Source organism: Eriocheir sinensis, chromosome 21 (assembly GCF_024679095.1).
Source record: "Eriocheir sinensis breed Jianghai 21 chromosome 21, ASM2467909v1, whole genome shotgun sequence".
Lineage (NCBI taxonomy): Eukaryota > Metazoa > Arthropoda > Malacostraca > Decapoda > Varunidae > Eriocheir > Eriocheir sinensis.
The window spans coordinates 2728704-2755030 of record NC_066529.1 but is presented as its reverse complement, the minus strand read 5'-3'; the positions used below and the strand labels follow the sequence as shown (position 1 = coordinate 2755030).

The 26327-nt window shown below is 43.6% G+C and overlaps 2 protein-coding genes and 2 long non-coding RNA genes across 5 annotated transcripts; 2 read left to right on the top strand and 2 right to left on the bottom strand.

Annotated features, from left to right (window-relative positions):
• Positions 1-251: 251 nt before the first annotated feature.
• LOC127001516 (dolichyl-diphosphooligosaccharide--protein glycosyltransferase 48 kDa subunit-like) lies at positions 252-7870 on the bottom strand. Its single transcript, XM_050866119.1, has 10 exons — positions 7783-7870; positions 6887-6999; positions 6400-6536; positions 5581-5745; positions 4590-4794; positions 3998-4116; positions 3457-3612; positions 2432-2581; positions 1288-1368; positions 252-775 (listed from the first exon to the last, which is right to left on the bottom strand). The coding sequence occupies exons 1-10, from the start codon at positions 7788-7790 to the stop codon at positions 617-619; spliced, it is 1293 nt and encodes a 430-aa protein (XP_050722076.1). The 5' UTR covers positions 7791-7870; the 3' UTR covers positions 252-616.
• A 3186-nt stretch (positions 7871-11056) lies between these two features.
• LOC127001515 (uncharacterized) lies at positions 11057-12406 on the bottom strand. The gene is made up of 3 exons (XR_007755314.1): positions 12155-12406; positions 11883-12088; positions 11057-11758 (listed from the first exon to the last, which is right to left on the bottom strand). It is a non-coding gene; the product is annotated as an uncharacterized LOC127001515 (long non-coding RNA).
• LOC127001514 (uncharacterized) lies at positions 11989-12764 on the top strand. Its single transcript, XR_007755313.1, has 3 exons — positions 11989-12124; positions 12401-12598; positions 12664-12764. It is a non-coding gene; the product is annotated as an uncharacterized LOC127001514 (long non-coding RNA).
• Positions 12765-13757: 993 nt separating this feature from the next.
• On the top strand, positions 13758-24931 carry LOC127001513 (uncharacterized). 2 transcript variants are annotated; one of them, XM_050866117.1, is made up of 11 exons: positions 13758-13927; positions 16249-16440; positions 16589-16723; positions 17516-17673; positions 18508-18644; positions 19679-19840; positions 20415-20603; positions 20933-21055; positions 22068-22191; positions 24198-24352; positions 24674-24931. In XM_050866117.1, exons 2-11 carry the CDS (start codon positions 16253-16255, stop codon positions 24728-24730), a joined length of 1428 nt encoding a protein of 475 aa, XP_050722074.1. In that variant the 5' UTR covers positions 13758-13927; positions 16249-16252; the 3' UTR covers positions 24731-24931. The 2 variants fall into 2 exon arrangements, with proteins under 2 accessions (XP_050722074.1, XP_050722073.1); XM_050866116.1 differs by having other exon boundaries at positions 13759-13927; positions 16252-16440.
• The last annotated feature ends 1396 nt before the right edge of the window (positions 24932-26327 follow it).

Genomic DNA, 26327 nt, shown 5'->3' with positions numbered 1-26327 from the left:
GAATTCAATTAACATCTTTCTAGTATTAGGAAACAAAGTTAATATGGTACTGGTAGTTGCATATAGGCAGGTGGGCATAGAAGAAATACAAATTCACAGAAGAGAAAAAATAGGCATAACACTAAATAAAGGAATAACTGAAAGCTTCATTTTATGCATCCATCATAAACTGGCAAGGCAGCCTTTTCCAAAATCTGCTTAACAAGGAGTGGGGATTACAATTCACCAACGGTTATAGTAAATTAGTAACAAAGTATTAAGAAAGATTTATTCAACATTTTTTTTCTTTACAAGGCTGCCTCTTGGAGGTTCCACACATGAGAAACATTGGGATATTAATCTTCACAGGAGGAGAAGTTAGTACACACCAGAAACATTACTGAGTCTCACTAGCAATAAATGGTAAGATTGTAATTACTTCCTAACCCCTCAAAGAAAAAGAAACCTTGATCCACTAATGATCTGAAAAAAACATGACAAATAAGCTACAATAACATGTTTACTCTCTAAGGAATGCAGATGTAGTAGATCAAAATACTGTCTGACTGAGCCTGAACAGAAAACTTTACACCCCACACTGAGAAGTTAGCAAAGTAAGAAGAAAAGCTGGGGAGAATCATTCACTCTTGCTCTTGACTGGAGAGTCCTTGTGGTGCAGGAAGACAAGGGAGAAGAGGAACACCCCCGCCATCATGGAGAAGGCGCTGGCGTAGTAAGGGTAGGCACACTCGATGAACCGCTCGTACTGCAGGTGTGTGAAGGGACGCACAGACACCTGCAATGAATTGAAATGCATGGGTGTGAGTGGGTGTCCGTTAATGTTAAAAGAGGTATGAATATAATCCTTTAAGCATTTTTTTTTACGTTGCGGCCTATTGCGTCGTTAGGCTTTTCCCTGGTGAGGCCTGATGGTGGGCCCAGTCCATTCTGGTGCAGGCAAGTGTTTATAGTGGTGCCATCTTGGTTTGTCAGTGGCTCAGTGCCTATCATTACTTTATCAAAGTAATAGTATCATAGGTGGAATGGATAAACAAACATCTTAGCTGATATACCGTAAAGCCCAAATAATTTTCCATATCAGAATATCAAAGAAGAAATTGACAAATGAAACTTATTCTCTCACAGTAGGAGTACTCCTAAAAGTTTTTAGTTCACAACATTAATGAAGGAATAACTTTATGCTAACTACCCATGTCCCATCACAACATCAGTAAACTTCTCAGCTCAATATCAGTTCAGAGCTACAAGGCACCACAGCACCAGGAAGAACAAGGCTTGGTGACCTACCTGTGTGGAGCTGTAGAGTCTGGTGAAGCCCACCCTGTTGTACTCCACCTTGAACTGGTACACGCCGTACACATCAGGAACCTGCACACACCAAGGGGAATGTTCATTAAGGAGGATTAGAGGCAGTGCTTCATCATCACATCTTTTAACCATCTAACTAAAAAGATTACTAAGAGTTGCTGGATCATTTTCAAACTCCCTCGAAGTCAGTATCAGCATTAAGAGTTGCTGGTTCATAATCTTAAGACACCATATCACTAAGAAGATTAAAAGTTACATGCCCACCCATCACCTCAACACACATTTTCACCTCATGTAAGTACAAAAAAGTGCTGTGTGATTACCACCTCAATACGCGATCTAACAATACCACAACAGCGATGCACAGGAGTTACATGATCATCACTTCCATACCAATTAATACCAGAGGAGTAATGCAAAAAAGAACTGTATCATCACTCCAGTACATTATCTCATACTAAAAGACACAAACACACGAGGCTAGCACGAAGATAACTTCATTACATCTTTACTAGAAGACTGAAGACTAGATATTTTTTTCTGAAGGCTTTTTACAGCATCTAGAACCGTGCAGAAAAATATCCTATAAAAAGGTAATGATAAACAGATATTACCGTAACAGGGGCAGATATATAAACAAATACTTGAGTAAAGTATAATGACATTAATTTAAGAGTAGAATTCCATTGCACAATCAGCTCATAACACCAGTGAAAGGAAAGATAAGATACAGAAACAGGGACAGATATAGGAAACCAATCAATATTCAAGTACTAAAGAGATAACTTCAAAACAAACCTTCAAACATATCAGAAGCACAGTTTCTCATGGTCTCAGTGACGCGTGGCATTTTTTATTAGGTACCATTTCTCCGTGCTCCAGATAAGAATGCATCAAACAAAGGGACTTGAAACTTGACGGGTAAGAGGTTGCTTAGAAGGTGTAACCAGTAATTTTCGTGAATACTCAGCCCACGTAAGACTGAAACCATGAGCACTGATGATGGGAAATGAAAGAACTGATGATATATTAATGATGATAATGCTGCTGAGGTTAATGATGATGAGGAAGAGGGCGATGATACAGTATTTTATTGTGCTGTGATGAAAACATGAAACGTTACCTTGAATTTGACAGAGAAGACGCCATTAGGGTTGGGTGTCATGGTGAGTCTCACGAAGGGGTCAATGCGCAAGAACTCCATCTGCATGTCATTGGCCACGAACGGCTTCCACTTGCCGTCCACCAGCCTGTCCACCCTGATCTTGTACTCCTGCAGGAATAAAGGGGCAAGGGTTTAATTTGCACTGTGTTTATGTAGTAAAACAATCATAAAGCTACTCCATGACAACAACCGAGACGGCAATTACTGAATTGTTTAATGTGTCAAGCAATGTTCATAAAAGTTTCATTGTGCATAAACTATTGATGAGATATTACCCACAACTGACTAACCTCATCTAACCTCACCGAATCTAATCTGAAATTGATCTTACCACATCTAATTCTTATATGAAACTGCCTTCTGCTTAATTGCAATAATGAAAACAACACAAGATTTAGATGCTCGAGTAAGGAATAGCACCATTACATATCTAAAGTGTTTGTCCTACATAGCCTCTATAAATTACAGATCTATGTAATCTGATGTATCCAAGAACAGAAACCCCCTAAAATTTAGTGAGACAAATTTAGTGTTTTGTGTTCATTCACAGAAACACTATTTAAGTTCTATGACAATGTGCACCAAAAAGAACATATGTGTCAACCTAATGGTATTTTACATGTTAAGAAGTGTGCACATTATACTTGGAGGAATAAAAATACTTTTTTTTTTCTATTATGATAATTTTCTACTTTGCAATGAATGACATTCATATTTTGCCATTCATTAATGACAAATTCAGAAGTAATAACAAAATACTACAACAAGAATAATGGATCAATGTCACCTACATCACAAGAAAATAGGTTTTCAAAAATTGTTGCTCATCCTTTATGGAATTCACAACAAAATAACATTATAATAATATAAAAATAATACTATATCAAGTTGTGCTATTTAACCGAGTTTGTATTCTACTGCAATTTTGCCAGCAAAGTTTTAACATATATCATAATTCTTAAGTCAACACTTCCTGGACTCACCACATCATCCTTAATGGTGTAGGCCACGGGTGGCTCAACCTCGTCCTGCAGGTGGTGGTTGATGGACACCACTCTCAGCACACCCTCCTCCATGAACACCCACCGACTCAGGGCCTCCACCACTCGCCCGTTGCCTGACCGCTCATACGAGGCGCCCTGAGGGTGAAAAGGGAGTGGGTGAGTCAAGGAAGACAGGATGTAATTTGCTAAGAATCTAGAGGAAATACTCAGTACATTGGTAAATATCTTACCGGAGAACAGGGAAAATATACTGAAAATGAGAAAATATTTAAATTCATCATTGCAGTACAATTATTATTAGGAAAATATTTCACAATTATATTTCAACCAAGGAACAGTGTGAAATTTAATAATGATGGAAATTTTTCTATATATAACTATTCAAATCCACAATGCTCCTGCCATACACATTAAATTTAGAATTAAAAAATATCAAGTATCTATTCATGAAGCACTGCTCAATTCTTAACTCTCCATCCCATTCTAACGTCTAGGAGTAGCTAGATCCTTTACAACCTACCTGAGGTGTCTGCACGGAGGCCATGATGAAGGCATCAGAGAAGAATTCCAGGGAGCCGGACACCACCACCCTGGCGTTGTTGCGTGCCTGGAGCGCCGCCACCAGCAGCATGTTCTGTCCTGCACCACCACAACAATGCAGGTTAGAAATGAATGCTTCACTCCTTAATATGTTTACCATGAACATCAGGGATGTAAAAGTTAACAAATACTTCCTGAATTACTACCTATGCCAATATAACCCTTTTACTAAATATGCCCTTTATTTTTCATGCCGTTTTACTAAGAGGCAGGAAAAAATCAGTTTTTTTCATGTGTATTTAGCTTTTAACATAATCTGCTTTCTACTGAAAGAATCAAAAGAACAATGTTTTATGAAGGCAAATAATATACATAAAAAAAAGAAAATAAAGAATGAGAAATAAATAATCACAAATACTTTCACGAAATTTCTCTAAAATGTCAATTTCTCAGTATTATTACCATCACTTAACCTAAACCAGTCTGAGTGTCTGTGGCATGGGGTTAGAATATTACTTTATCCATAACCCAACATGAATCTCCAAGACCTAACAGATCCAAGGTTTACATACCTGTGGCATGAGGGTAGTCAGAGATGGACTGAGTAGGGCTATAGCAGTAGGCTGTGGAGGGGGCACGCAGCACTGGCAGCACTAAGGGGTTATCAGCGTCAGTGATGAGTCCCGTCCCACGGTACAGTAGGGGGATGGCGTCCTTTGGGCCCACCATCACTTCAGAGTCGATGAGACCAGAGCTTGGGGCTGCAATGAGCGTGTGCTGGGGGGAGAAAGGCATGAGGTGAGGGACAGGTGATAGTGAGGGATGGATTCGCATACTGCCATTTAGAATAACAAATGACTATTGTGGTGTAGTAAATAAACAAGGAAATAAGTATGGATTAATAAATGACTGAACGCTATACACCAAACAAGGAACAGACAGGACAGATGGAAAAATAATGTGGTGCACTGACATGGCCACCTAATGAAAGCAGGGTAGAACGTGGCTACCATAAACAATGTGTATGGTGGCCCTAATTGTACAGCTAGTTCCCAACAATCCAATGATCAGTTCTGCGCAGTGTCCCAACCCTCGGACACCCCCAGAAACATAAACTGGACTTCATTAGTTATGGTACTGCTGCCACTATTCAAAGCAGCAGCAATATCGTAACATAGCCACACAAATCCAATCAAAATGCAAAAAGACTTTCTAGGCTCGAGTGTGATATATAACGACTGCTTGCTTAAAATAACATTACATAACTTCAATGAAACAAACAATATTATGGCTCAAAAAATCATAACAAATGCCTGGTTCAAAATAAAATCTTGCAACCACAGTCAGGTTTTGGCAATATTACAGCTCAAGAAAGTGATAACATCTGCCTGCATCTTGTTTTTCATATATACCGCTGGGCAAATTAAAACTACAACTATTATTATAATTATTATTATTTACTTTGCAATAAAAAAAAAATAAACAACCTAGAAATAATTCATCAGCTCAAGACAATGATGATCCAAAACAGCTTGCCTCTCCACATCCTCTTCCCCTTCTCACCTGCCCATCATCGTTGGCATCGTAGTGGAGGTGGTCCATGACGGCTGCCCCCTCCTCATCCATCTCCACTCCAACCTCAGTCACCAGCTCCCTGATCAGGTCCGCTGCCTCCCTGGATCCTGCCACCAGCACGTTGCCGCCGCCGTCAATGAACTCCACAATGGTCTGCGAGGAAAGAGATTGTTATGCATCTTCTTCTGGAGTGCTTTAGGGGGCTGGTTAGGCTCTGGGACCACTGCCTCCGAAGCCCCGTCAATGGGAAATGTTAGCGTATGTTGTTATTCTGTCGATCAGTCACCAGGGTAAGGGTCAAATCCTGATTGTTATGTATGTTATTTCATGTCATGCAGTGTCTGTGTATGTAATGTCATGTTCCACTAGCTTAGGAAATACAAAGAGGAATGGAGAGAAAATGGCTGGGTATAATATGAAGAGACAAGAGGCAAGTATCACGGGTTAGAGAACAGACAAAAGTTGTAGATATTTTAATGAAAAAAATAGGAGATGGACTTGGATAGGTTATATCAAGTGTGGAACTGAAAACAGATGAACAACCAAAAGTAGCAGAGTTGCAATCCAGAAAAAAGTACATCAGAGCAGACAGAGGACCAGGTGGCGAGATGAAGTTTGAGAATTTATCAGAACAGGATGGATCACACTAATATAAAATAGGTAGAGGTGGAGAACACTCGGAAAGGCCTTTCTCCTGCAGTGGATTAGCATTCATGGGTGAGGATGAAGATGCCTCATTATTTCTTAACACCCCAAGTTCCTATCACTTATTCATTATCCAGGACACAACAGAAGAACTTGACATACCTCCACACTGAGGGCGCCGCCAAACTCCTCCACTCCTGGGGCGAAGATAACCAGGTTCTGATACAGGTACTCCCCATAGCGAGTCAGCTGCAGTGATGGGTCGTCCGCTACCTTCACTGTTACCTCATGGTCGCGTTCTGACAAAAATAAAAGGAAAATCAGCAACAGTTAACGTAAGATAAATTTCCAACCAAACAGTTCAACTTTTTCTTTCATTAAAGTGTCTACATTTTTTTTGCTTCATTTTTAAGCTCCCTTCTCAATGATATCAATAAGACTGGATCACTGACAGATATCAAAGAACTCTATATTTATGGCAATCTGACCTCGGAAAAAATCTCTCATGTAAAGTTTAAGCAAAAATGCTGTAAATATATATTATTCACCAAAATTGTAAGCAAGCACCATAATATAATGAACAATTAATATCTCTTAAGTCTATGAAGTACATGAAAATAAAGCTATAAACTCCACCACCACTACCCACCCTGAAGGGACTTGAGGAAAATGGAATGTGTTTCCCTCGTGGCCAGTGTGTCCACCAGCACCAGTGTGTTAGTGGCTGCTGCCACTGCAACACAAACTGCCAACAAGCACAACCTGAAATTGATAAAAGAATTACAACACTGACCAATAGTAACTCTTCGGGAAAAAGTTTGGAAAGTTTCGTTTAGTCGGTGCAACATCTGTGGTCATATGCCAGAGAGACAAAAGGGGAAGGAATTATAGAAGGAAACAGATCCCAGGAGACGGGACACAACCCCCGATTAATACCTGGTACCCATTCACTGCGTGGACTGGGGTGTAGAGTATCAGAAAAGCTTATTGCCACTCCGCCCGGGAATCGAACCCGGGCTCTCTCGGTGTGCTAACCACTGCACCACGAAGCCCCCTGTAACTCTTCGGGGTTTTGTTAGGTTAGGTTAAGTCTAGGGTATCTTCAAACACATAACAGCCAGCACCTTATGGTATAAATCAACACAGAATGACCTCACTTTATCGTACAGAAAGTCTCATTAGCAAGGCAGCAAATATGAATTTTCTGAGACAAGACAAAGTAACTGTTTGGGGTGTTAGGTTAGGTCTTCTAAACTTTCATAGGGGCAGGTTAGCGGGCTTTATTTTCTCATTATTACTTATTTTGCCCTTGAGTTGCTTCCTTTACTGTAAAAATAAATAAATAAATCTCATTCCCAGGCGTCTGGACAGGGAAGGCCGTGGATGGCTGACGGTCTCGGATTTACGTGCTGCCAGAGCCTTTATTTCCCCTAGATAAGCAAAATAATCCCTACACAGAACAAGACTAAGCTTTCTTTCGTACATCAGTGTTAAGAAAGTGATGTTATAGGGATTAAAACAAGGTAAAAACGGCAAAAGTCTCACCTAAACATCGCACCGGCCGCTGGGGTGACACGGGACGCCCTAAATCCGGGTCGTGTTCCAGATAAACCTGTCCTGTAAAATTGTTCTTGAGTCTTTACTACGTCAAGGAAACACTATCAAATTACTCATATTGTTTTTTTAAGGTTATTCAATTGACCAAAAGTACATATATAAGAGAACTATCATAAAATATCGACTTCAACCACCGGTGTCTGAGCGCGAGGCTGTTGTCGGCCTGTGATTGGCTGAGCGCCGGCCTGCAGCATTATCATCATCAGCATCAGCCTGTACTCCTTCCATGCTGAATGCGGCCTTTCCCAACGTTCTCCACCTCTCTGTCTAATCGTCATAATTAGTCTTTGCTCCTCCACAATGCTGAACAGAGCCAAGCTTTCCCTACGACTCAATGGTTCCCAAACTTTTTTTCAGGCGACCCCAATCATGCACCTCTAGATATGACCGCGACCCCATTAGTTAAGTTGTATATGTGTTATTATAATATGATAACACAATGTATAATATTTTGAGGTCTTGGCGCCCCACGAAAAACGCTTGGCGACCCCAGGAAAAACGCTTGGCGACCCCAGGAAAAACGCTTGGCGACCCCAGGAAAAACGCTTGGCGACCCCATGGTTGGGAAAGAGGGCCGATCTCTATCTGATGGTCTGCGATAAGTTGAGTGGTGGCCTGCAGCATAATCATCACCAGCATTATCCTTTATTAGCATTAGCCTTTCCCTACTTTCTCGATCTCTCTGATGTTAGTGTAGGTAGGTAGTACGTACAACGACTGACAGATAAAGAGAGGAACATTGGTACCTATACAGAGGCTCCACAACCAAGAGCCTTTCCCAACTTTCTCGACCTCTCTTATGTTAGTGTAGGTAGGTACGTAGGATGACTGACAGATAGAGAGAGGAACTTAGGTATATAGAGGTAGGCAGATGTGAAGAGAAGGAGGTAAACAGACAGACGGATAAATGTAGTACGTGGTGACGAGAGGAGTTTCGTGTTTTCGTGTTTTTGGTGAGTATATGTTCCAATTTCATCTCCCAACCTTATCCTCTGTCTGCCCTGACTTCTACAATTTCTGAGCTACGTACTACACCACTGTTACGCAGGTTGCCCCATGTTATCAGTTCTATACACGATCATTTGACATTTCCAAGTCCATTTCCTATTGTTATTTGATATTATAATGTCTCCAACCTTTGTCTACCACCACCTTGCCCTGACTTTATTCCGAAGATCCGCGTTCGATTCCTGGAACTCAGTGTTGTGCATTTCAAGATTATTCACTGCGTTATTACAGTTTCTCCAATGTGATAAGGAAGTGACATGAAGAGCAGGAGGAAAGGGAGAGGAATGAGGGAGGCGCTAGTGAGGGTGGAGTGAGGAGATGAGGGGTGTTGAGTGGAGAGAAAAGGTGAGATGAAGGGTGAGGAAAGGGTGAGCGGTGAAGAAAAGGACGTTGAAGATAAGACAAGGAGAGGGATGAAGGCGATGAGGAGGATAAGGAAATGAGGGGTGTTGAGTGGAGAGAAAAGGAGATGAGATGGAGGGTGAGGAAGCGATGCGCGGTGAAGAAAAGGACGTTGAAGATAAGACAAAGATTAGGAGAGGGATGAAGGCGATGAGGAGGATAAGGAAATGAGGGGTGTTGAGTGGAGAGAAAAGGAGATGAGATGGAGGGTGAGGAAGCGATGCGCGGTGAAGAAAAGGATGTTGAAGATAAGACAAGGATTAGGAGAGGGATGTAGCTTGGATGTAGGCGATGTGAAGGGGAGGAGGGGTGTGAAATGGGGAGTGAGGGGTGCAAAAGGGAGTGAATAGGGGGTGAGGAAGAGAGACAGAGATGTTCGGCTCCTCCACAGATCAATATGGAGTGACCTTTTCGAAGCCTCTTTCTTTCAGGGGCCAACAAAAGGTCAGCTATCCAGCCCCTCCAGTATACTTCCCTCACTTATGAAGCAAGGAAACCAGAAGGCAAAGAAACACGTTAATATTTCCATTGTTTTCTTTGTAGGAGCACCGTTTTGGAGTTTTCTTTTTCTTATTTAGCTTTTGACATGCCTTCTCTTGCCGTGGAGAAAAATACTTCCTTGTGTCGAATAACTTTTATAAGCTTTCACCTGCAGCTTCCAGTCATTAAGGTGTGAACTGAAGGGATTAGACCATTACCACCGTGGATTAGACTGGATATGAAGGCCCTGTCGTTTGGTGTGGGGAGGGATTAGTTGTCTGACTGAACTGGACTGGACTGACTGATTGACTGTCTGAAATACTAAACTAATAAATGATTGATTGACTGGTGTTACTGCCCGGGTTACTGACTGTCTGATAAAGTGATTGACTGGTGGGTGATTCAATGGATGACTGTCTGACTAAGCGTGCGGGGAGTATAGTTACTTAATTAGGTTGCTAAATAGTTAGTTAAATAGACAGTCAAACATTCATAGTTAATTAGTTAGATCGTTAGATGATTAGCTAGTTACTAGAAGTTTAGGTAGTTAGTTTGTTAGGTAGGTAGTTTAGTTTAGTTTAGTAGTTTAGTTAGTTAGTTAGGTTGTACTTAAGTAGTTAGTTTAATAGGTAGTCAAACAGCTAGTTAGAGTTAGCTAGTTAGGTAGTAAGTTAGTTAGTTAGCAAAACGGTTTGTAGATAATTCTTTTTCCAGTATTTTGTGTTTTTTTATATTTTTTTACTGTTATGATCAAGGTGTTCTGTTTGTATATTGTAATTCTTGATGTTCTGTTTTTTATATTCTTCTTCTTTGGTGTCATATTTATTCTTATATTATCCCTCTTTCTTTTGCGTGTCTTTTTTTATATCCATTTTGTGATGTTCCGTGTTGGTCTGAATGAGCGTCCTTCTTCCCATAAAACTCACCCATAATTGTGTTGGTAATAATGCTAGGGGCGAAAAGTGGATGACGTGTGTTTGTATATCATTCTATTTAAATTTAATCTTGCTATATTTTATTTATTTTATTTTATTATATTATTTTTATTTTATTTTTATTTGATATTTTTCTTTGTTTTCTTTTCTTTTTCTTTTTTCCTTCTCTTTTTCGTTTCTGTATAATTTTCTTGCTATTCTTTTTCTTGGTGTTGGTTTTCTTTTCGATGTTGTTGTTGTTTTCTCTTTATATCATCCTTTCTTGGTGTTTTTCGTTGGTCTGGGTGAGCCGCTTTCCTCCCAGAAGAGACTCACCCATAATTTTGGTGATGTTGATGATGTTAGGGCCGAAAGGTGGATTATGTGAGTTATGTTTCTTTTCTCGATGTTGTTGTTGTTGTTTTCTCTTTTTATATAATCCTTTCTTGGTGTTTTTCGTTGGTCTGGGTGAGCCGCTTTCCTCCCAGAAGAGACTCACCCATAATTTTGGTGATGTTGATGATGTTAGGGCCGAAAGGTGGATGATCTGAGTCATGTTTTTCTTTTCTCGATGTTGCGTTTCGAAATTTTCCTTTTTCTTTGGTGTTTTGTTTTTATATTATCCTTTTTTGTCCTGTTCTAATTTCATGGTATTCTTTTCTTGCGATCGTTTTTATTCCTTTATATTTATCCCTTTTTTTCGTTGATTCCCCTTGGTGGATTGTCTACGACGCCTATAACGAGCCCCACCTGCCCGGTTGGTGTGTGTGTGTGTGTGTTGGTTTGAATTCGGAGTTTTCCTTCTCCTAGGAGGACTGCCTACCACGGCTGACGACCCCCTCCTGCCCGGGTTTGTGGTCAGAGTTGTCCTTCTCCTAGGTGAACTGCATCACGCTAACGATCTCCACCGTCCCGGGTTTGTGATCAGAGTTGTCCTTCTCCTAGGTGAACTGCTCACGCTGACGACCTCCACCAGCCCGGGTTTGTAATCGGAGTTTGCTCTCCTAGGTGAACTGCCTTACGCTAACGACCTCCACCAGGCCGGGTTTGTATTCGGAGTTTGCTCTCCTAGGTGAACTGCTCACGCTAACGACCTCCACCTGCCGGGTTTGTAATCGGAGTTTGCTCTCCTAGGTGAACTGCTCACGCTAACGACCTCCACCTGCCGGGTTTGTAATCGGAGTTTGCTCTCCTAGGTGAACTGCTCACGCTAACGACCTCCACCTGCCGGGTTTGTAATCGGAGTTGTCCCTCTCCTAGGTGAACTGCCTCGCGGCTAACGAGCTCCACCAGCCCGTGTTTGTTGTTCGGAGTTGTCCCTCTCCTAGGTGAACTGCCTACCACGGCTAACGAGCTCCACCTGCCCGTGTTTGTTGTTCGGAGTTGTCCCTCTCCTAGGTGAACTGCCTACCACGGCTAACGAGCTCCACCTGCCCGGGTTTGTTGTTCGGAGTTTGCTCTCCTAGGTGAATTGCCTCGCGGCTAACGACCTCCACCTGCCCGTGTTTGTTGTTCGGAGTTGTCCCTCTCCTAGGTGAACTGCCTACCACGGCTAACGACCTCCACCTGCCCGGGTTTGTTGTTCGGAGTTGTCCCTCTCCTAGGTGAACTGCCTACCACGGCTAACGAGCTTCACCTGCCCGTGTTTGTTGTTCGGAGTTGTCCCTCTCCTAGGCGAACTGCCTACCACGGCTAACGAGCTCCACCTGCCCGGTTTTGTTGTTCGGAGTTTGCTCTCCTAGGTGAATTGCCTACCACGGCTAACGATCTTCACCTTCCCGGGTTTGTGATCAGAGTTTTCCTTCTCCTAGGTGAACTGCCTTACGCTAACGACCTCCACCTGCCCGGGTTTGTAATCAGAGTTTGCTCTCCTAGGTGAACTGCCTTACGCTAACGAGCTCCACCAGCCCGGGTTTATTGTTCGGAGTTTGCTCTCCTAGGTGAACTGCCTTACGCTAACGAGCTCCACCAGCCCGGGTTTATTGTTCGGAGTTTGCTCTCCTAGGTGAATTGCCTTACGCTAACGAGCTCCACCTGCCCGGGTTTATTGTTCGGAGTTTGCTCTCCTAGGTGAATTGCCTTACGCTAACGAGCTCCACCTGCCCGGGTTTATTGTTCGGAGTTTGCTCTCCTAGGTGAATTGCCTACCACGGCTAACGAGCCCCACCTACCCGGGCACATCTCCGGCACCTTCGCGGACGCCCCGGGGGACACCAAGGCGACCTTCGGGGAGCCCTCCAGTACTGCCACGCTCGCCAGGGAGGCCTTGGGCTCGCTGGCGCTCCTTAGCCTCGCCGAGGCGAGGATGGCGGATGCAAGAACTCGCTTCTTAAAACTACCAAAGTGGATTATGAAATTAATCATAAACACTGTGAATGCGCTGCTCACCGCGTTTATCGTTTCTGGGTTGGAAAGTCGAAGGGCCTCGGGAACGCGCATAGAGCATCCAAAAACTCCCTCCATTTCCCTCTTTCCTTCTTACTTCCTATATTTCTTGTTTATTATATTTTCCTCATCTTTAGTCGTCTGTTTTATTATATTTATTTATCATTTCGCTTTTATCAATAGATAATAAGGAGAGGGGAAAATGTCCGGAGGGGGAAATGTCCACTTCCTCCTCCCAATGTGTCTTGTTTGCCCTCGTAAGAAGCGTCCATTTCTTTCTTTCCTGCGTTGTGAGGTTTCTGAGGCAGTAAGGATTTTGCCGTGTTGTGGGGGGTGCGGTGCGGGAGTTTTGCGTGGGAGGGTGGATCAAAAGGAGAGAAGGGAGATAAATATAAAGGATGAAGAGGGAGAGAAATTAAGGGAGAGAATGAGGGAGAGGCTGTAAGTAAAGGAAGCAGATGTAACGAAGGTAGAAAAGTCACGTTGGAAGGGTGCATGGATGAAGGGGGGAAGGGAAACAAGTATGAAGGATGCTGAGAGAAGAGCAAGGGTTCAGCTGTGTCTTTTGAGCTGTTATCTTATGGACTAGAGAGGATGCTGTGTTTTGGGGGTACGGTAGAGATCATGTGTTGTGAGGCTGTGGGTGGTTGAGTGATTGGGTGGGCGACTGGTGGAGTAGCTGGCTGACTGGGTGAATGACTGGCTTGCGGTGTGATCAATGGTCTCTTGCATGTATGAGTATGCCCACCACCACCACCACCACCATAACCACCACCACCACCACCAGTTAGCCTTCCGGAGCCACTCAGTTCGCCTCTCTCTCCGCGCTGCTGTGGGTGGTGGTGTTGCTGTCCCTCCCATCAACACCGGATTAACACCGCCATGTGAGTAACACCGGACATCACTACCACCACCACCACCACCTGCTGTCATCACCACTCAGTCGACATCAATCATAAACAACCATCATCATCATCAGCATTAAATAACTGATATGATTGATCTTTTCTACGACTTAGAATATCCCGATCAATACCACGCGGTTTTACTTGAATAATGAAAACGAAACTGAATGGATGTTACTTCATGTTTGACTGAAAATAAGCTGAGTGTCGCTGAAAAACGTTATATAAATGCGAAAGTGACAGGGACCATATCAACATGTATATTTTTTGGGGTGTCTAAGGCCCCGTTCACACTGTGCCGACGATGGGCCACGACAACCCAGCGACTCAGGGTACACGAGGTCTTGGGTGTGAAATGTTGATGTAAAAAAGGTCGCACATGGTCGGAAAGAGATCTAGAAACGATCGCCGGATGCTGAGTAGGCCCAATGTGAAGGGGGCCTAAGAGTCACTGGGTTGTCGTGGCCCAGAGTCGGCACAATGCGAACGGGGCCTAGGGTTTAACTGACCGGAATTAAGTTATCAGAGAACACTTATTACTCAAAGACTCAATTGATTTTGATTCCTTAAGACAATCCAACCATATCTCAACGTTGCTCTTTCTCTCTGCCTTTGCACCTACAGCACTTTTATATAACATTAGGCCTACTCTTTTTCCCACGTTCTTTTCATCTCTTGCCTCGGCCGTACCGTTTAAGTTTTCTTTCTTTCCCCTTCTTTGATGCTTCTCCCATCCTTCTTGCACCTATTAGTCTTTCATAACTTAACCTAACATGATGATATCCATAGACTTATTTCCTATGTGGTTCTCAAGTCTACAGTGGCCCTCTGTTTTTCAATGTGGTCCTCCTATATAAGCTCCATTCCTGCACCTGGATGGAGTGAGGGGTCTACCTGGCTCACCTGTGTCGCGTATAGGTTGTCCCGCGTTACGGTATTGGTAGGTTAGGTTTGCGTGACCAACTCTCCTTGTGCTCACCCCGCCCCAGCCTTGTCAGTTTACCCGATATTCTGTGTGTGTCACGACTATATTTTCCAAGGCCACAGATGAGATTAACCGGGTTTTCATTGGTATTATTCCCGTTCTTGATGCAGAAGCCGGGTAAAACTATCACTGTATGGGGTCACAAAACAGTCCTTGGAAATCGCAGCAACTTTTCCCATACAGAGGCTTTTCAAATAGGCGTACAGAACCACTAATACGTTTGACAATATCCACGTTAGTCTCGTAATAATAATAATAATAATAATAATAATAATACGAAGAAGAAGAAAGAAGGAAAAGTGGAAGAAGAAAACAACAACAACAATAATTCACGACAAGGATATCTCAACACATAATTCCCTCACGTCTCTCAGTCTTCCACACACAACCATCAGGGGGCATGCAGGGGCGGGGTGGGGTAGGGGTAGGGGGCGGGAATAGGTTAAGTAGGGGGGCTTATGTTAGAACACGCAGGGCACCATAGAAGCAAAATCAATGCTATCCACGAATCAGGTTCCTTCGCGGGGCTTTACGAAGACGCTAAATTATTAATGACACTACTGATTTTCTACGCGCTAAGCTACGCCGCGCCGCTCCGATACAACACACTCACTGGTTCTCACATCTTCAGTTCACCCTTTTCCTACTTTCGTATTGGAGTGAGTTTCTGCCATATGTTAGTTAGATGAAAGGGCCTGATGACGCTAATGATTCCCTACGCGCTAAGCTACACTATACGCCGCCGCTCCGATACAACACACTCACTGAATTTCACTTCTTTGGTTCACCCTCTTCCCACTTTTGTATTGTAGTGAGTAAGTTGCTGCCATATGTTAGTTAGATGAAAGGGACTGATGATGCTAATGATTCCCTACGCGCTACGCTATATATGCTACGCCGCCGCTCCGGTACAACGCACTCACTGGTTTTCACACTTCTTTAGCTCACCCTTTTCCCACGCACTTTCGTAATGGAGTGAGTGTGTTGTTGTCATTTATTATATGTATGTAGATGAAAGTCATGTAGTCAGAGTTAGATTTTCACTTGCTTATTTCACTCTTCGTCGCTTTCGTACTGGAGTGAGTTTTGTCATTTGTAAAATAAATAAATAAATAAAGGTTAGTTATGATGGCAATGATGATACTGATTATGTCGATTGTATAAACTTCTTCACCTCTCTCTCTCTCTCTCTCTCTCTCTCTCTCTCTCTCTCTCTCTCTCTCTCTCTCTCTCTCTCTCTCTCTCTCTCTCTCTCTCTCTCTCTCTCTCTCTCTCTCTCTCTCTCTCTCTCTCTCTCTCTCTCTCTCTCTCACAGCAGCATGGCCGTCGCAGAAAGTCAGCTGATGAGGCAACGCAAGGAGTTCTGGGAGGGTCAGGAGGCGAGCACCGTGGCCATGATCCAGACGGAGGGATTCGAACACCTGGCCGCCGAGGACGCTGACGAGGTGATGGCCTACCTGCCCGACCTGAGGTGCAAGAGAGTGATAGACCTCGCGGCTGGGATAGGGTGAGGAGGGTGCTCTTTTTAATCTCTCTCTATCTCCCTCTTACCCCCTCCTTGCGACTCCTTTGTGTGTGTGTGTGTGTGTGTGTGTGTGTGTGTGTGTGTGTGTGTGTGTGTGTGTGTGTCTTATCCTTCGTTTTTTCTCCTGCAGGCGGTTCACGACAAGTCTGGCGAAGGTGGCGGCGCAGGTGACGGCGGTGGACGTGTCTGAGGCCTTCATCAGGGAGAACCGAGCCCAGAACCATCACTTCCCGCACGTGTCCTACATCTGCGACGACGTGGTGAAGTAAGGAGGGGAGGGGGTGGTGGTGAGGGGGGGAAGGGAGTGAACGTGAACAGAGCAGACCTACACCATACAACTGTACACTCCTGCTATCTTTCCTTCTCCCCCACTGTACCTTCGTCACTAACCGACTTCCCTTCTTACTATACCCTTGATTAAAAAGAAGAATAGTAAAAAAGCAGAGGTAGTGAAGTATGGGTGCGGTGGTGAGGGTGTCCAGGAGGTGAAACAAAGGGAAAGGGAATGGATAGTTGTTAGATGGCATGGGATGGGATCGGAAGGGAAGCGATGGGAGGGGAGGACAAGACGAAGAGGAGAGAGAAAATGAAAGCGAATGGAGGAAGAGAAAGAAGAGGATGGCTTTGATACCTTGGACAAATAATTAATGAGGCTGTTGAGTAAGGAAATGTCACTACTCGGTTAGGTTAGAAAATGCCACTGCTATAAAAAACAAACAAACAATAACAAGGAATATGTTTAACCCTACGCTAAGAGGAAAAATAACAGCAACAGCAACAACAGTCATTCTAATAACTACTTTTTGTCCCTTAACTGTAAAACCTAATAACGAGTGATAAGCTGAACCATTTTTTTTTTTACAACATAGGAGACAGCTCAAGGGCACACAAAAAAAGGAAACAATAATAAAAAAGCCCGCTACTCGCTGCTCCTAAAAAAGAATCCAAAGAGGTGGCCGAAAGAGAGGTCAATTTTGCAAAGAAAAAGGAAAAATGAGGGAAAATTTTAACAATAACAATACATCCTTACAACTCTTCTCCTTCTCCTCACCTCAAGTCTGGAGCTGCCTGAGGGGAGCCTGGACGTGGTGTTCAGCAGCTGGCTCCTCAAGTACCTGAGTGACGCCGAGCTGGACCGCTTCCTTCCCAAAGTCCTCTCCTGGCTCAGTCCCGGCGGCCACTTCTTCTTCCGCGAGTCCTGCTTCGGCAACGTGGGTGAGTGAATCTGTGTGGGTGGATAAATCTGTGTCTCTTAAACCCTCACTAACCGCATACGTCTAAGGGATAAAGGTGTTTGTTAAGGTTTATGTCAATGGAGGAGGTACTGTGTTAATCTATCAGTCATTGGGCGCTCACTGCCGTTTTGTGGATGTGATTATCTTTTTAGACGAGTCCACGGTTCATAAACTTATATCCACAGAGAAACGGAGAAGTTATTGTCATGTGTTGTTCTCGTATTTAAATGTGGATGCAACTTTTTCATGCACCACTGTTGTCACCATTTTCATGCACAGTAGGATAAAGCTAAATGGTGGATATCATGGTTTATAACTAACATGCACTGCTACCACAATAACAGTAATTTCACCGTGCTGCTTACTCCCATATCACAAAACATAAACAAAACAAATATATATGTTCCTTCCCTTTTGCTGGAAGTGGCGACTCGGTAAATAAAGCCCTCGAGTACAGGGACAACACCCGGACTTTAAAGAACCTAGCACAAGCACACTGGCACCACCCCTTCACACAGAGCCCCGCCACCGCACCGGATCTCACCGCTGCCACCAGTGTGCTGTTTGTGACGGCTGATCAAGGGACGGAAGCAACGGTGCCAGATTGTCGTACTCAGCCTCCTGTGTTTGCCGAATTCCGACCCAAACACTGCCTCCTCGACCCCAATAACTGCCTTCATATTTAGTTATCGTTAAAATGGTTAATCATTGGTGTTTTTTGGCAATAGCTATGGCTCAGAAACCGGTATATACGAGGCTTTGAGTACGATAATCTGGCAATGATGGACGCAAGTAACACCAGACCACCTCACAGGAACGATACACTCTGCTGAGAACCCAACCATCTTCCGGCGGCCTGAGGAGTACGTGAGTCACCTGCTGCAGGCCCGCGACGCCCAGCAGTCCGCCTTCTCGCTCCTCCGCTGCAAGAACGTCCTCGCTTATATAAACGTAGACTTGCTTGCCGCCTGCCTCTTGCGTAGCCGTAGTGTTTACCTTACCCGTGCTGGTCCCCGCCTACACGAGGACTCACAGTTGGTTTGAGTGCTGTTGAGAGCAGGCTGGTCACTTCACGTGTGTCTTAGAGTGTGTCTGATTAGTTATCCATGTCACAGTGTCTTGTTATTACACCGTACTGTTATGTGACGTCATCTCCCTGCCTCACATCTGGCTCAGGGAAAGTTATGGAGAGTATACATATATATCATTGTTCCTTAAACTTTGTCTTGAGTTGTCTGATGTATTTAAACACGGCACGGTGCCTCTTTGCTACGCACTCTTGAAAGTCACGTTATTTTGTTGCAATACGGCGCCACTGTCAACGCACTTTTGCTGTATCTGTTGAGCTAATCACGCCACATTGTCCTTTTAACCATACCAATCTGTCACGTTATACCACCTCTCCTCATTATCGCACATCACCCTTTTAATCACTACCCTTATACTCTTCAGTGCCATTTTCGTCACCATTGTTTATACGTACACAGTCGCATCCAAGGATTCTAGACGCTTTGGTCGCATCCTAGCCCATCCCACACCTTACACACAGGTCAATCGGTTCATGAGGAAGAAATGGCACACTAATGGTAAACTCACGGACATAAGAAGCACCCGAGATGAGATAATCGTAACTGTAATAAGGCAACAGCAAAGTGACGCATGAAATAAAACTCGCACAGATAAAAGTCCACCTCGGTATGGGGATGAAATGGACCTCGTTACACGTTCACCCACACGATGTCACAAAGCATGATCACCGCAAATAAATAACTTCCTGAGAATGAGCTCGAACTTAATGTAAGGGCTCATCAGGGAATAATAATCATCGTAACTTTAAGAAAATAGCAAATGATACACTCAAAATAAACTCGCACATAAAAAAAACAAAAACTATCGTGACAAAATAAAGAATAAACACAATATAAATCACGACTCCAAGACAAACCTGACACACCTGCCAAGCCTGACCCACCGCCTCATTACAGTACAAGAGCGCGGCCAACCAAGTGTGTTTCCTGGCGCGGAAGGTGAGCGAGCGGGACGTGGAGGACAAGCCTGAGCCCCGCCAGCACATCATCTGTCCCCTCGGCGCCGCGCTGCCCGACGGAGGTCCCGGCGACGCCCTGGGTGGAGAGGCCTCGACTAAGGTACAGATAGGTAGACAGACAAGTAGATAAGTAGGTAGGTAGGTAGAATGATAGATAAATAGAAGAAGGTAGGTAAATATATAGGTAGGTAGGTGGGTAGACAAGGAGGTAGATAGACACACAGATAGATGGATAATTCAAAACATAGATAGTTTATTGGTATGTACGACTAGTAACGAGAGGGGTTTTCCGTGTCTTGCCTCGTGGCGTGAGGAAACAGAAACAGTCTTATCACTAGCTAATGTTGAAGGAGTGGCAGAGAAACAGTTTAATTTCAACTCTTCATCAAAACTTCACTTACTCACTCACTCTATCTTACATTTACTCACTGCATCCCCGACTTACTCAGTACCTCCTTTATTTATTGCGTCACTCACCCGCGCAATGAATACCTCAACCAGTATATCCCTTTCACTCTTTCCACTCCCTCGCTCACTAACACCATAACGCATCCACTCTCGCTCTGATACACTCCCTTCCTTCTTTAATCAACCAGTGCATCCATCCCTCACCCGCTTACTCAGACACATATCCAAACTCCTATCCCAAGCATTCTTTCCTCCCCCTCAACCAGGCGTTCGCTGCTCGGCTGGGGTTGCAAGCGGGCCAGCGGGTCTTGGTGGTGGGCTGCGGGCACGGGGAGTCGGCGGAGTTCCTTGTCAGACACTACCAGGTGACAGTACACGGGGTCGACCGCTGCCCCGCCCGTGTGTTTAAGGCAATAGAGCGTCAGGTGAAGATGGACGGAGACCTGAGGCAGAAGGTGAGGCTGAGGTGGTGTGTGAGAGAGAGAGAGAGAGAGAGAGAGAGAGAGAGAGAGAGAGAGAGAATCACCCATATGGTTTATTTTGTTGAGTTTTGTGATAGAAAGGAAACAGAAACGAATCCAGTCCAACTTTTTTCTCTCTTTTTCTTTTCAATCGTCTTCCCATTAATCAATCTTTTTATCTATATCTCTACATCTCTATCTACTTTACTATCTATCTACCATCTACTTCGTTATCTACTATATTTCTCTATCAACGTACTTCAGTCTCAGTCAGTTCACCCTTCCTCCCTCACCGTCTCTTATTGTCCTTCTTCCCCTCACAGTTGCACTTCGAGGCCGGGTGTCTGACACAACTGGAGCGGAACGACGACTCCTACGACGTCATCTACTGCCGGGAGGCGCTGCACGTCCTATCCAAGAAGCAGGACGTGTTTGGCAGATTCTACGTGAGTGATTCTTAGTCTCTACTGAAGCCACGTGGTGAGGAGGAAAGAGGGATGCGAATAATGGGGGTAAAAGTTGAATTCCAAGGCGGCTTTGTTTTCCTTCTTATATTCTATCGCTATTTTCTTGCTCTCTGTCCTAAGCTTGACTCTACCTCACCCGCGGCGTCACTGCACATGTTCTTTTTTCTACTCTAGCTCATTCCTATGCTGTCCAACTTCCTATTCCATGAGTTAAACAGTTCCTTTTATCTCTTTCAATGGTAAATTCGGGACCAGATTCCCTCGACTTTTCTCTTACCTACAACTCGAACGCTTTCAAGAGGGGATAATCTAAACACACCACACATGTTCGTTTCTCTGCTCCAGCTCATTCCTATGCTGTCCAACTTCCTAATGCATGAGTTAATCAGTTTCTTTAATCTCTTTCACTAGTAAACTTGGCAGCAGCTTTCCCTCGACTTTTCTGCTACCTAAAACTCAAACGCTTTCAAGAGGGGAGAATCAAACACAATACACGCGTTCGTTTCTCTTCTCCAGCTCATTCCTATGCTGTCCAACTTCCTAGTGCATGAGTTAATCAATCCCTTCATTCTTTTATCTCTTTCAATGGTAAACTCGGGAGCAGCTTACCCTCGGCTTTTCTCTTACCCACAACTCGAACGCTTTCAAGAGGGGTGGATTTAGACACATTCCTAACCTAAACTGATATTCTTTTGTAGGAACTCTTGTCCTTCTTTCGTGGGGACAGTGATTTGGGGGCGTCTTTATATTTTGTTGTGCCCTTGACCTGCACTGAAAACTAGCAAAAGTGAGGGATAGCGAAAAAGGAGAGCTAATGATGGATGGTTTCTCTCTCATCATCATCACCATCATCATCATCATCATCATCTTCTTCCCTACAGAGATGGCTTCGTAAGGGGGAACTGCCCTTCATCACTGAGTACACCAGCGGCCCTTCCTCCTCCTCTTCCTCCTCATCATCGTCATCCTCTCTTTCTCGCCTTCCTTACAGAGATGGCTTCGTAAGGGAGGTCTGTTCTTCATCACTGAGTACACCAGCGGCTGCTCCTCTTCTGCTTCCTCCTCAACCAGTACCGAGGGGGCCGCCGGCTGCTCCCACGCCCACACCCAGCCTGGTGAGTCCCGTGTGGCAGGGGCGAGGGTGAAAACAGAGGGACGCTTACCATTATTAACCTGATATGCCAAAAGACTGGTTGCATAGTCTAATTTCTTAATATCTATAGATGAACCAAACTTTAACAATGGCTAGTCTTCTCTTCCTTTTATAATGATCTAACATAGGGTCGTATCTGAACACATTTCGTCGCCTAAGGTCACATATTTGCCAAGGTTTTCGTAGGAGGAGTTTTGGGCATTTTCAGGAGTAGTTTTTATGACCCTGGTGGTAGTTTGACCCTTCCTCTGTACCGTGAACCTAAAGAAACACTCATTAGAACCCGATTGACCCCCTCTTTGACCTTTAGAAATAGTTGATGTGCAAATTGAAAGTGTCTTAAAATTCCGACCATGGTGCGGAAGTGTATTGCATAAAAGAGTCTATCAGGATGCAGAGGTGAGCCAAACTTATTTTTTATTAATCTTTTTTATAATCTTTCGCCTAATGGCCTTGTCAGTTTAAAAAGCTCGTTTATATAGCCCGATATTATAAGACACTTTAGCGTCTCCCTTCAGCTATCTCTAAAGGTCAAAGAGGGGGTCAATCGGGTTATAATGAGTGATTCTTTAGGTTCATGCTACTGAAGAAGGGTCAAACCACCACCAGGGTCATAAAACTACTCCAGGAAAGGCCCAAAACTCCTACGAAAGCCTTGCCGAATATGTGAACTTGGGCGACGAATAGTTTTTTTGTGTTTTCTACGTTCTAATCGCATTCATTTTCGTTTGTGGTTCCAGCGTGACAAGTGTGGCAGAAAACGGAGGATTTAGCACTAACTGACATAATAGTAGTGCTCAAGTTCTCTCGCTCTCTGATTCTCTCTGTTTTGACTCTTCTTACAATTTCCAAGTTGCCACTCTGCTACTTTGTTATCCATCTGTTATCGGTTCTACGCATAATGTTGCCTCTCCAAGTTCATGTCACTCTGAGTTGCCATTTGAGCACCCTCGACCGATTTCTGTTCCGTAATCCATGGTAATCTTCCTGTCTCTCCATTCCTTTGCATTTTAAGGAGACTGCGGGTTATACACAGTCACTGGATAACATGGGATAACACACATAGCAATAGACGCTCGCTTCTTGTCTCAGTGTTCTAGTCAGCACACTAGAACATAATTTAACCAGTACCGGAAAATTATAAGTATTTTTCGTCCGGTGATTTCGATATAACGTGAATAGTAAGCATTTGTGGAATGGGAAGATATGCCGCCGAGAAGAACGTCTGTAGCTTAAGTAACCATTAGTAAATGTTAGATTAATATAACTTCTTAAAATCAATTGTGCACTGCTTCGGTTATTATGCATATATTGAAAATAATCTTGGTGGACATTTTAATTGTATCTATTTATATATCATTCCTCTGATCATTATTATCATAGTACTTACTTTTGGCATTTATGTTACGATCTTAGTATTGTCAGTGAACAACACGAGGGAGGATATCAAGCACAGTATATGGGATTGTTATACTCCAAACTAACACTCACTCTTGGGTTTATGAGAGCACTTCCTATTATACACAACACTAACATACTCCTACAAGTTAATAGTTTTGTCACGCTTGTACATCACAATATTGCCCGTCTAAGTTTATAATCTCTCTTCCTATCTTACATCACAATAACAACCTCATTTTACAAGTTCATCTGTTATTCTATCTCACACAAATATTCTTCTAAATCTATAATGTTCTGTTACTGTTACGTCCGCTACATAACACGTAAGTTTCTCTCTTCCTATCTTACATCGCAATAACAACCTCATTATACAATTTCATCTGTTATTCTATCTCACACAAATATTCTTCTAAATCTATAATGTTCTGTTACTGTTACGTCCGCTACACCACACGTTATGACCACTGAAGAGTGTTTGTTACTATTAAACGTTACATAATACTTATCCCATGTGCACCCATTCCTTCGTATCTCTTTTAATCTTGTCCCTTCCCTCTTCCCCGTCAGCGTGCCACCTCGAGACGGCAGACAACCTGGCTATGAGTATGCGCGAGGCGGGCTTCAAGGGCGTCACGGCGAAGGACCTCTCGCAGGAGCTGACCAAGATCCTGACGGAGGAGGTGGGGGGTTCGGACAATCCTGGAAACGACGGGAACTACCAGGTAACGAAAACACACAAACACACACACATGCACATTGGTACATATGACTTATCCCTCGTTACTTGGCATCTCAAAATCGTAACCTCCCTCTACACTGCCACTGAGGAGGTTTACACATACAATTTCCAAGCTGTTATTGACCTTAGAGGCTTAGATGACCCTGTGTTGACCTAAAGAATCGGACAACACCCTTCCCCGTCGAGGCTCTGAACGTGTAGCACCAATGAATGTGTATTTGTGAGAGGAGCGATGGCTTAAAGAGAGGTTCTAATGTTCGCTTTGTCTGCTTCATTCCTCGGTGTGTGTCTGGGCGCCGTGCAGCTGGTCCTGGCCAAGAAGGGGCAGCTGACCTGGACCTCCTTCACCGCCACCAAGTAAGGGAGGAGACGAGGACGAGGCGAAATGAGAGACGACGTACAGACGAAAGGGAGAGTTGTCATGGAGCTGATCTGATGCATGACTGAAACCGTAGCTACACCTGAACTCACACACCTGCACACCTACACACACACACACACACACACACACACACACACACACACACACACACACACACACACACACACACACACACACACACACACACACACACTCGAATAACATCAATGCCCACGTGCTCAAATTTTCTTTCGAGTGGTAAATATAGTTTTTGATGGTGTGCACAATTAGCTTCGATTATCAAACACGACAGACTAAACTAGACATTTGATAGCGTCACAGTCGTGTGTACCAGTTCCCTTGATTTTCCTCACATGCAAACTCAAACACACCCACGAAAACTGTACTGCTGCAAGAGTTGGATGTCTTTGTAATAAGTAAATACGAAAAAAAAAAAGCTCAGGAAATTCCATTACTGTTGATATATTTTTGTGTAAGACTGATGCTGGCGCTGTTGTTGTTGCTACATCTACTACTACATCTACTACTACTACTACTATTACTACTACTACTACTACTGCTACTACTGCTACTACTACTACTACTACTACTACTATTGCTACTACTGCTACTACTACTACTACTACTACTACTATTACTACTACCACTACTACTACTCTGAATAGCAGTACCCTTTTTTTTTTCGTGTATATGTATGTACCTTCCGAAGAAGCATCCCATGACCCACGCACGTGTCCAGTTCACTGAAGCAGATATAAAGAATTCATAATAAAAAACGGCGTTTGAGTAACAACCTGACTCTTCCTCTGGCAGCCATAAACCCCATCTAATATCACTGTCTATGAATTTATCTAATCTATTTTTTAATGTGACAATTGTGTTGGCACTCACCACATGACTGCTCAGCCTGTTCCACTCATCTACCACTCTGTTAGTAAACCCATTTTTGCCTATGTCCCAGTTGAATCTGAATTTATCCAGTTTAAACCCATTACTACGTGTCCTACCCGGTTCTCTTCCCAACATAACCTTATGAATATCTCCCTTATTAAAGCCCTTCAACCATTTATAAACCTCGAGTAGTCCAATATGTGTTTCTCAGCCCGCCACGGGACACATCTCAGTCTTCGTCAGGACGTCTTCAAGCGTGTATTCGCTCCTCGCCCAAAGTTTAGTATTTCAAAGCAACATGAAAACACTAAACATTCTGAAGGTGTTCATGGTGCTCGGCGCGGCGCTGTGCGCGTTGCTGTGCCTGCAGCGCAGACACAGCAGCTGCCGCAGACGAGGATGGCCCAATACATTAAGTTTTAGTTCATTAGATTTTATCCACTGATGGACTGAGTTTAATTCTAAACTTATGTTTGAGTGTAGTAAATTTATATCCTTATCGGCAGTTAACAGACTGGTGTCATCAGCATAAATAGTAATTTTAGATTTAGAAATTGCATTACATATATCATTAATATATATCAGGAAAAAAATTGGCCTATCACTGATCCTTGTGGTACCCCCTGGGGATGGGTATAAACTGTGAAAAATTATTGTTACAGTAAACTCGTTGTGACCTATTGCA

Coding starts and splice junctions, on each gene's coding strand:
- LOC127001513 (XM_050866117.1), top strand. CDS start 16,253: ATGGCCGTCGCAGAAAGTCAGCTGATGAGGCAACGCAAGGAGTTCTGG. Junction 19,841..20,414: donor GTGGAGAGGCCTCGACTAAG/GTACAGATAGGT, acceptor CCCCTCAACCAG/GCGTTCGCTGCTCGGCTGGG. Junction 21,056..22,067: donor ACGTGTTTGGCAGATTCTAC/GTGAGTGATTCT, acceptor CCTTCCTTACAG/AGATGGCTTCGTAAGGGAGG.
- LOC127001516 (XM_050866119.1), bottom strand. Junction 4,117..4,589: donor TGACTACCCTCATGCCACAG/GTATGTAAACCT, acceptor GTGGTGGTGCAG/GACAGAACATGCTGCTGGTG. Junction 3,613..3,997: donor CCTCCGTGCAGACACCTCAG/GTAGGTTGTAAA, acceptor TTTCACCCTCAG/GGCGCCTCGTATGAGCGGTC.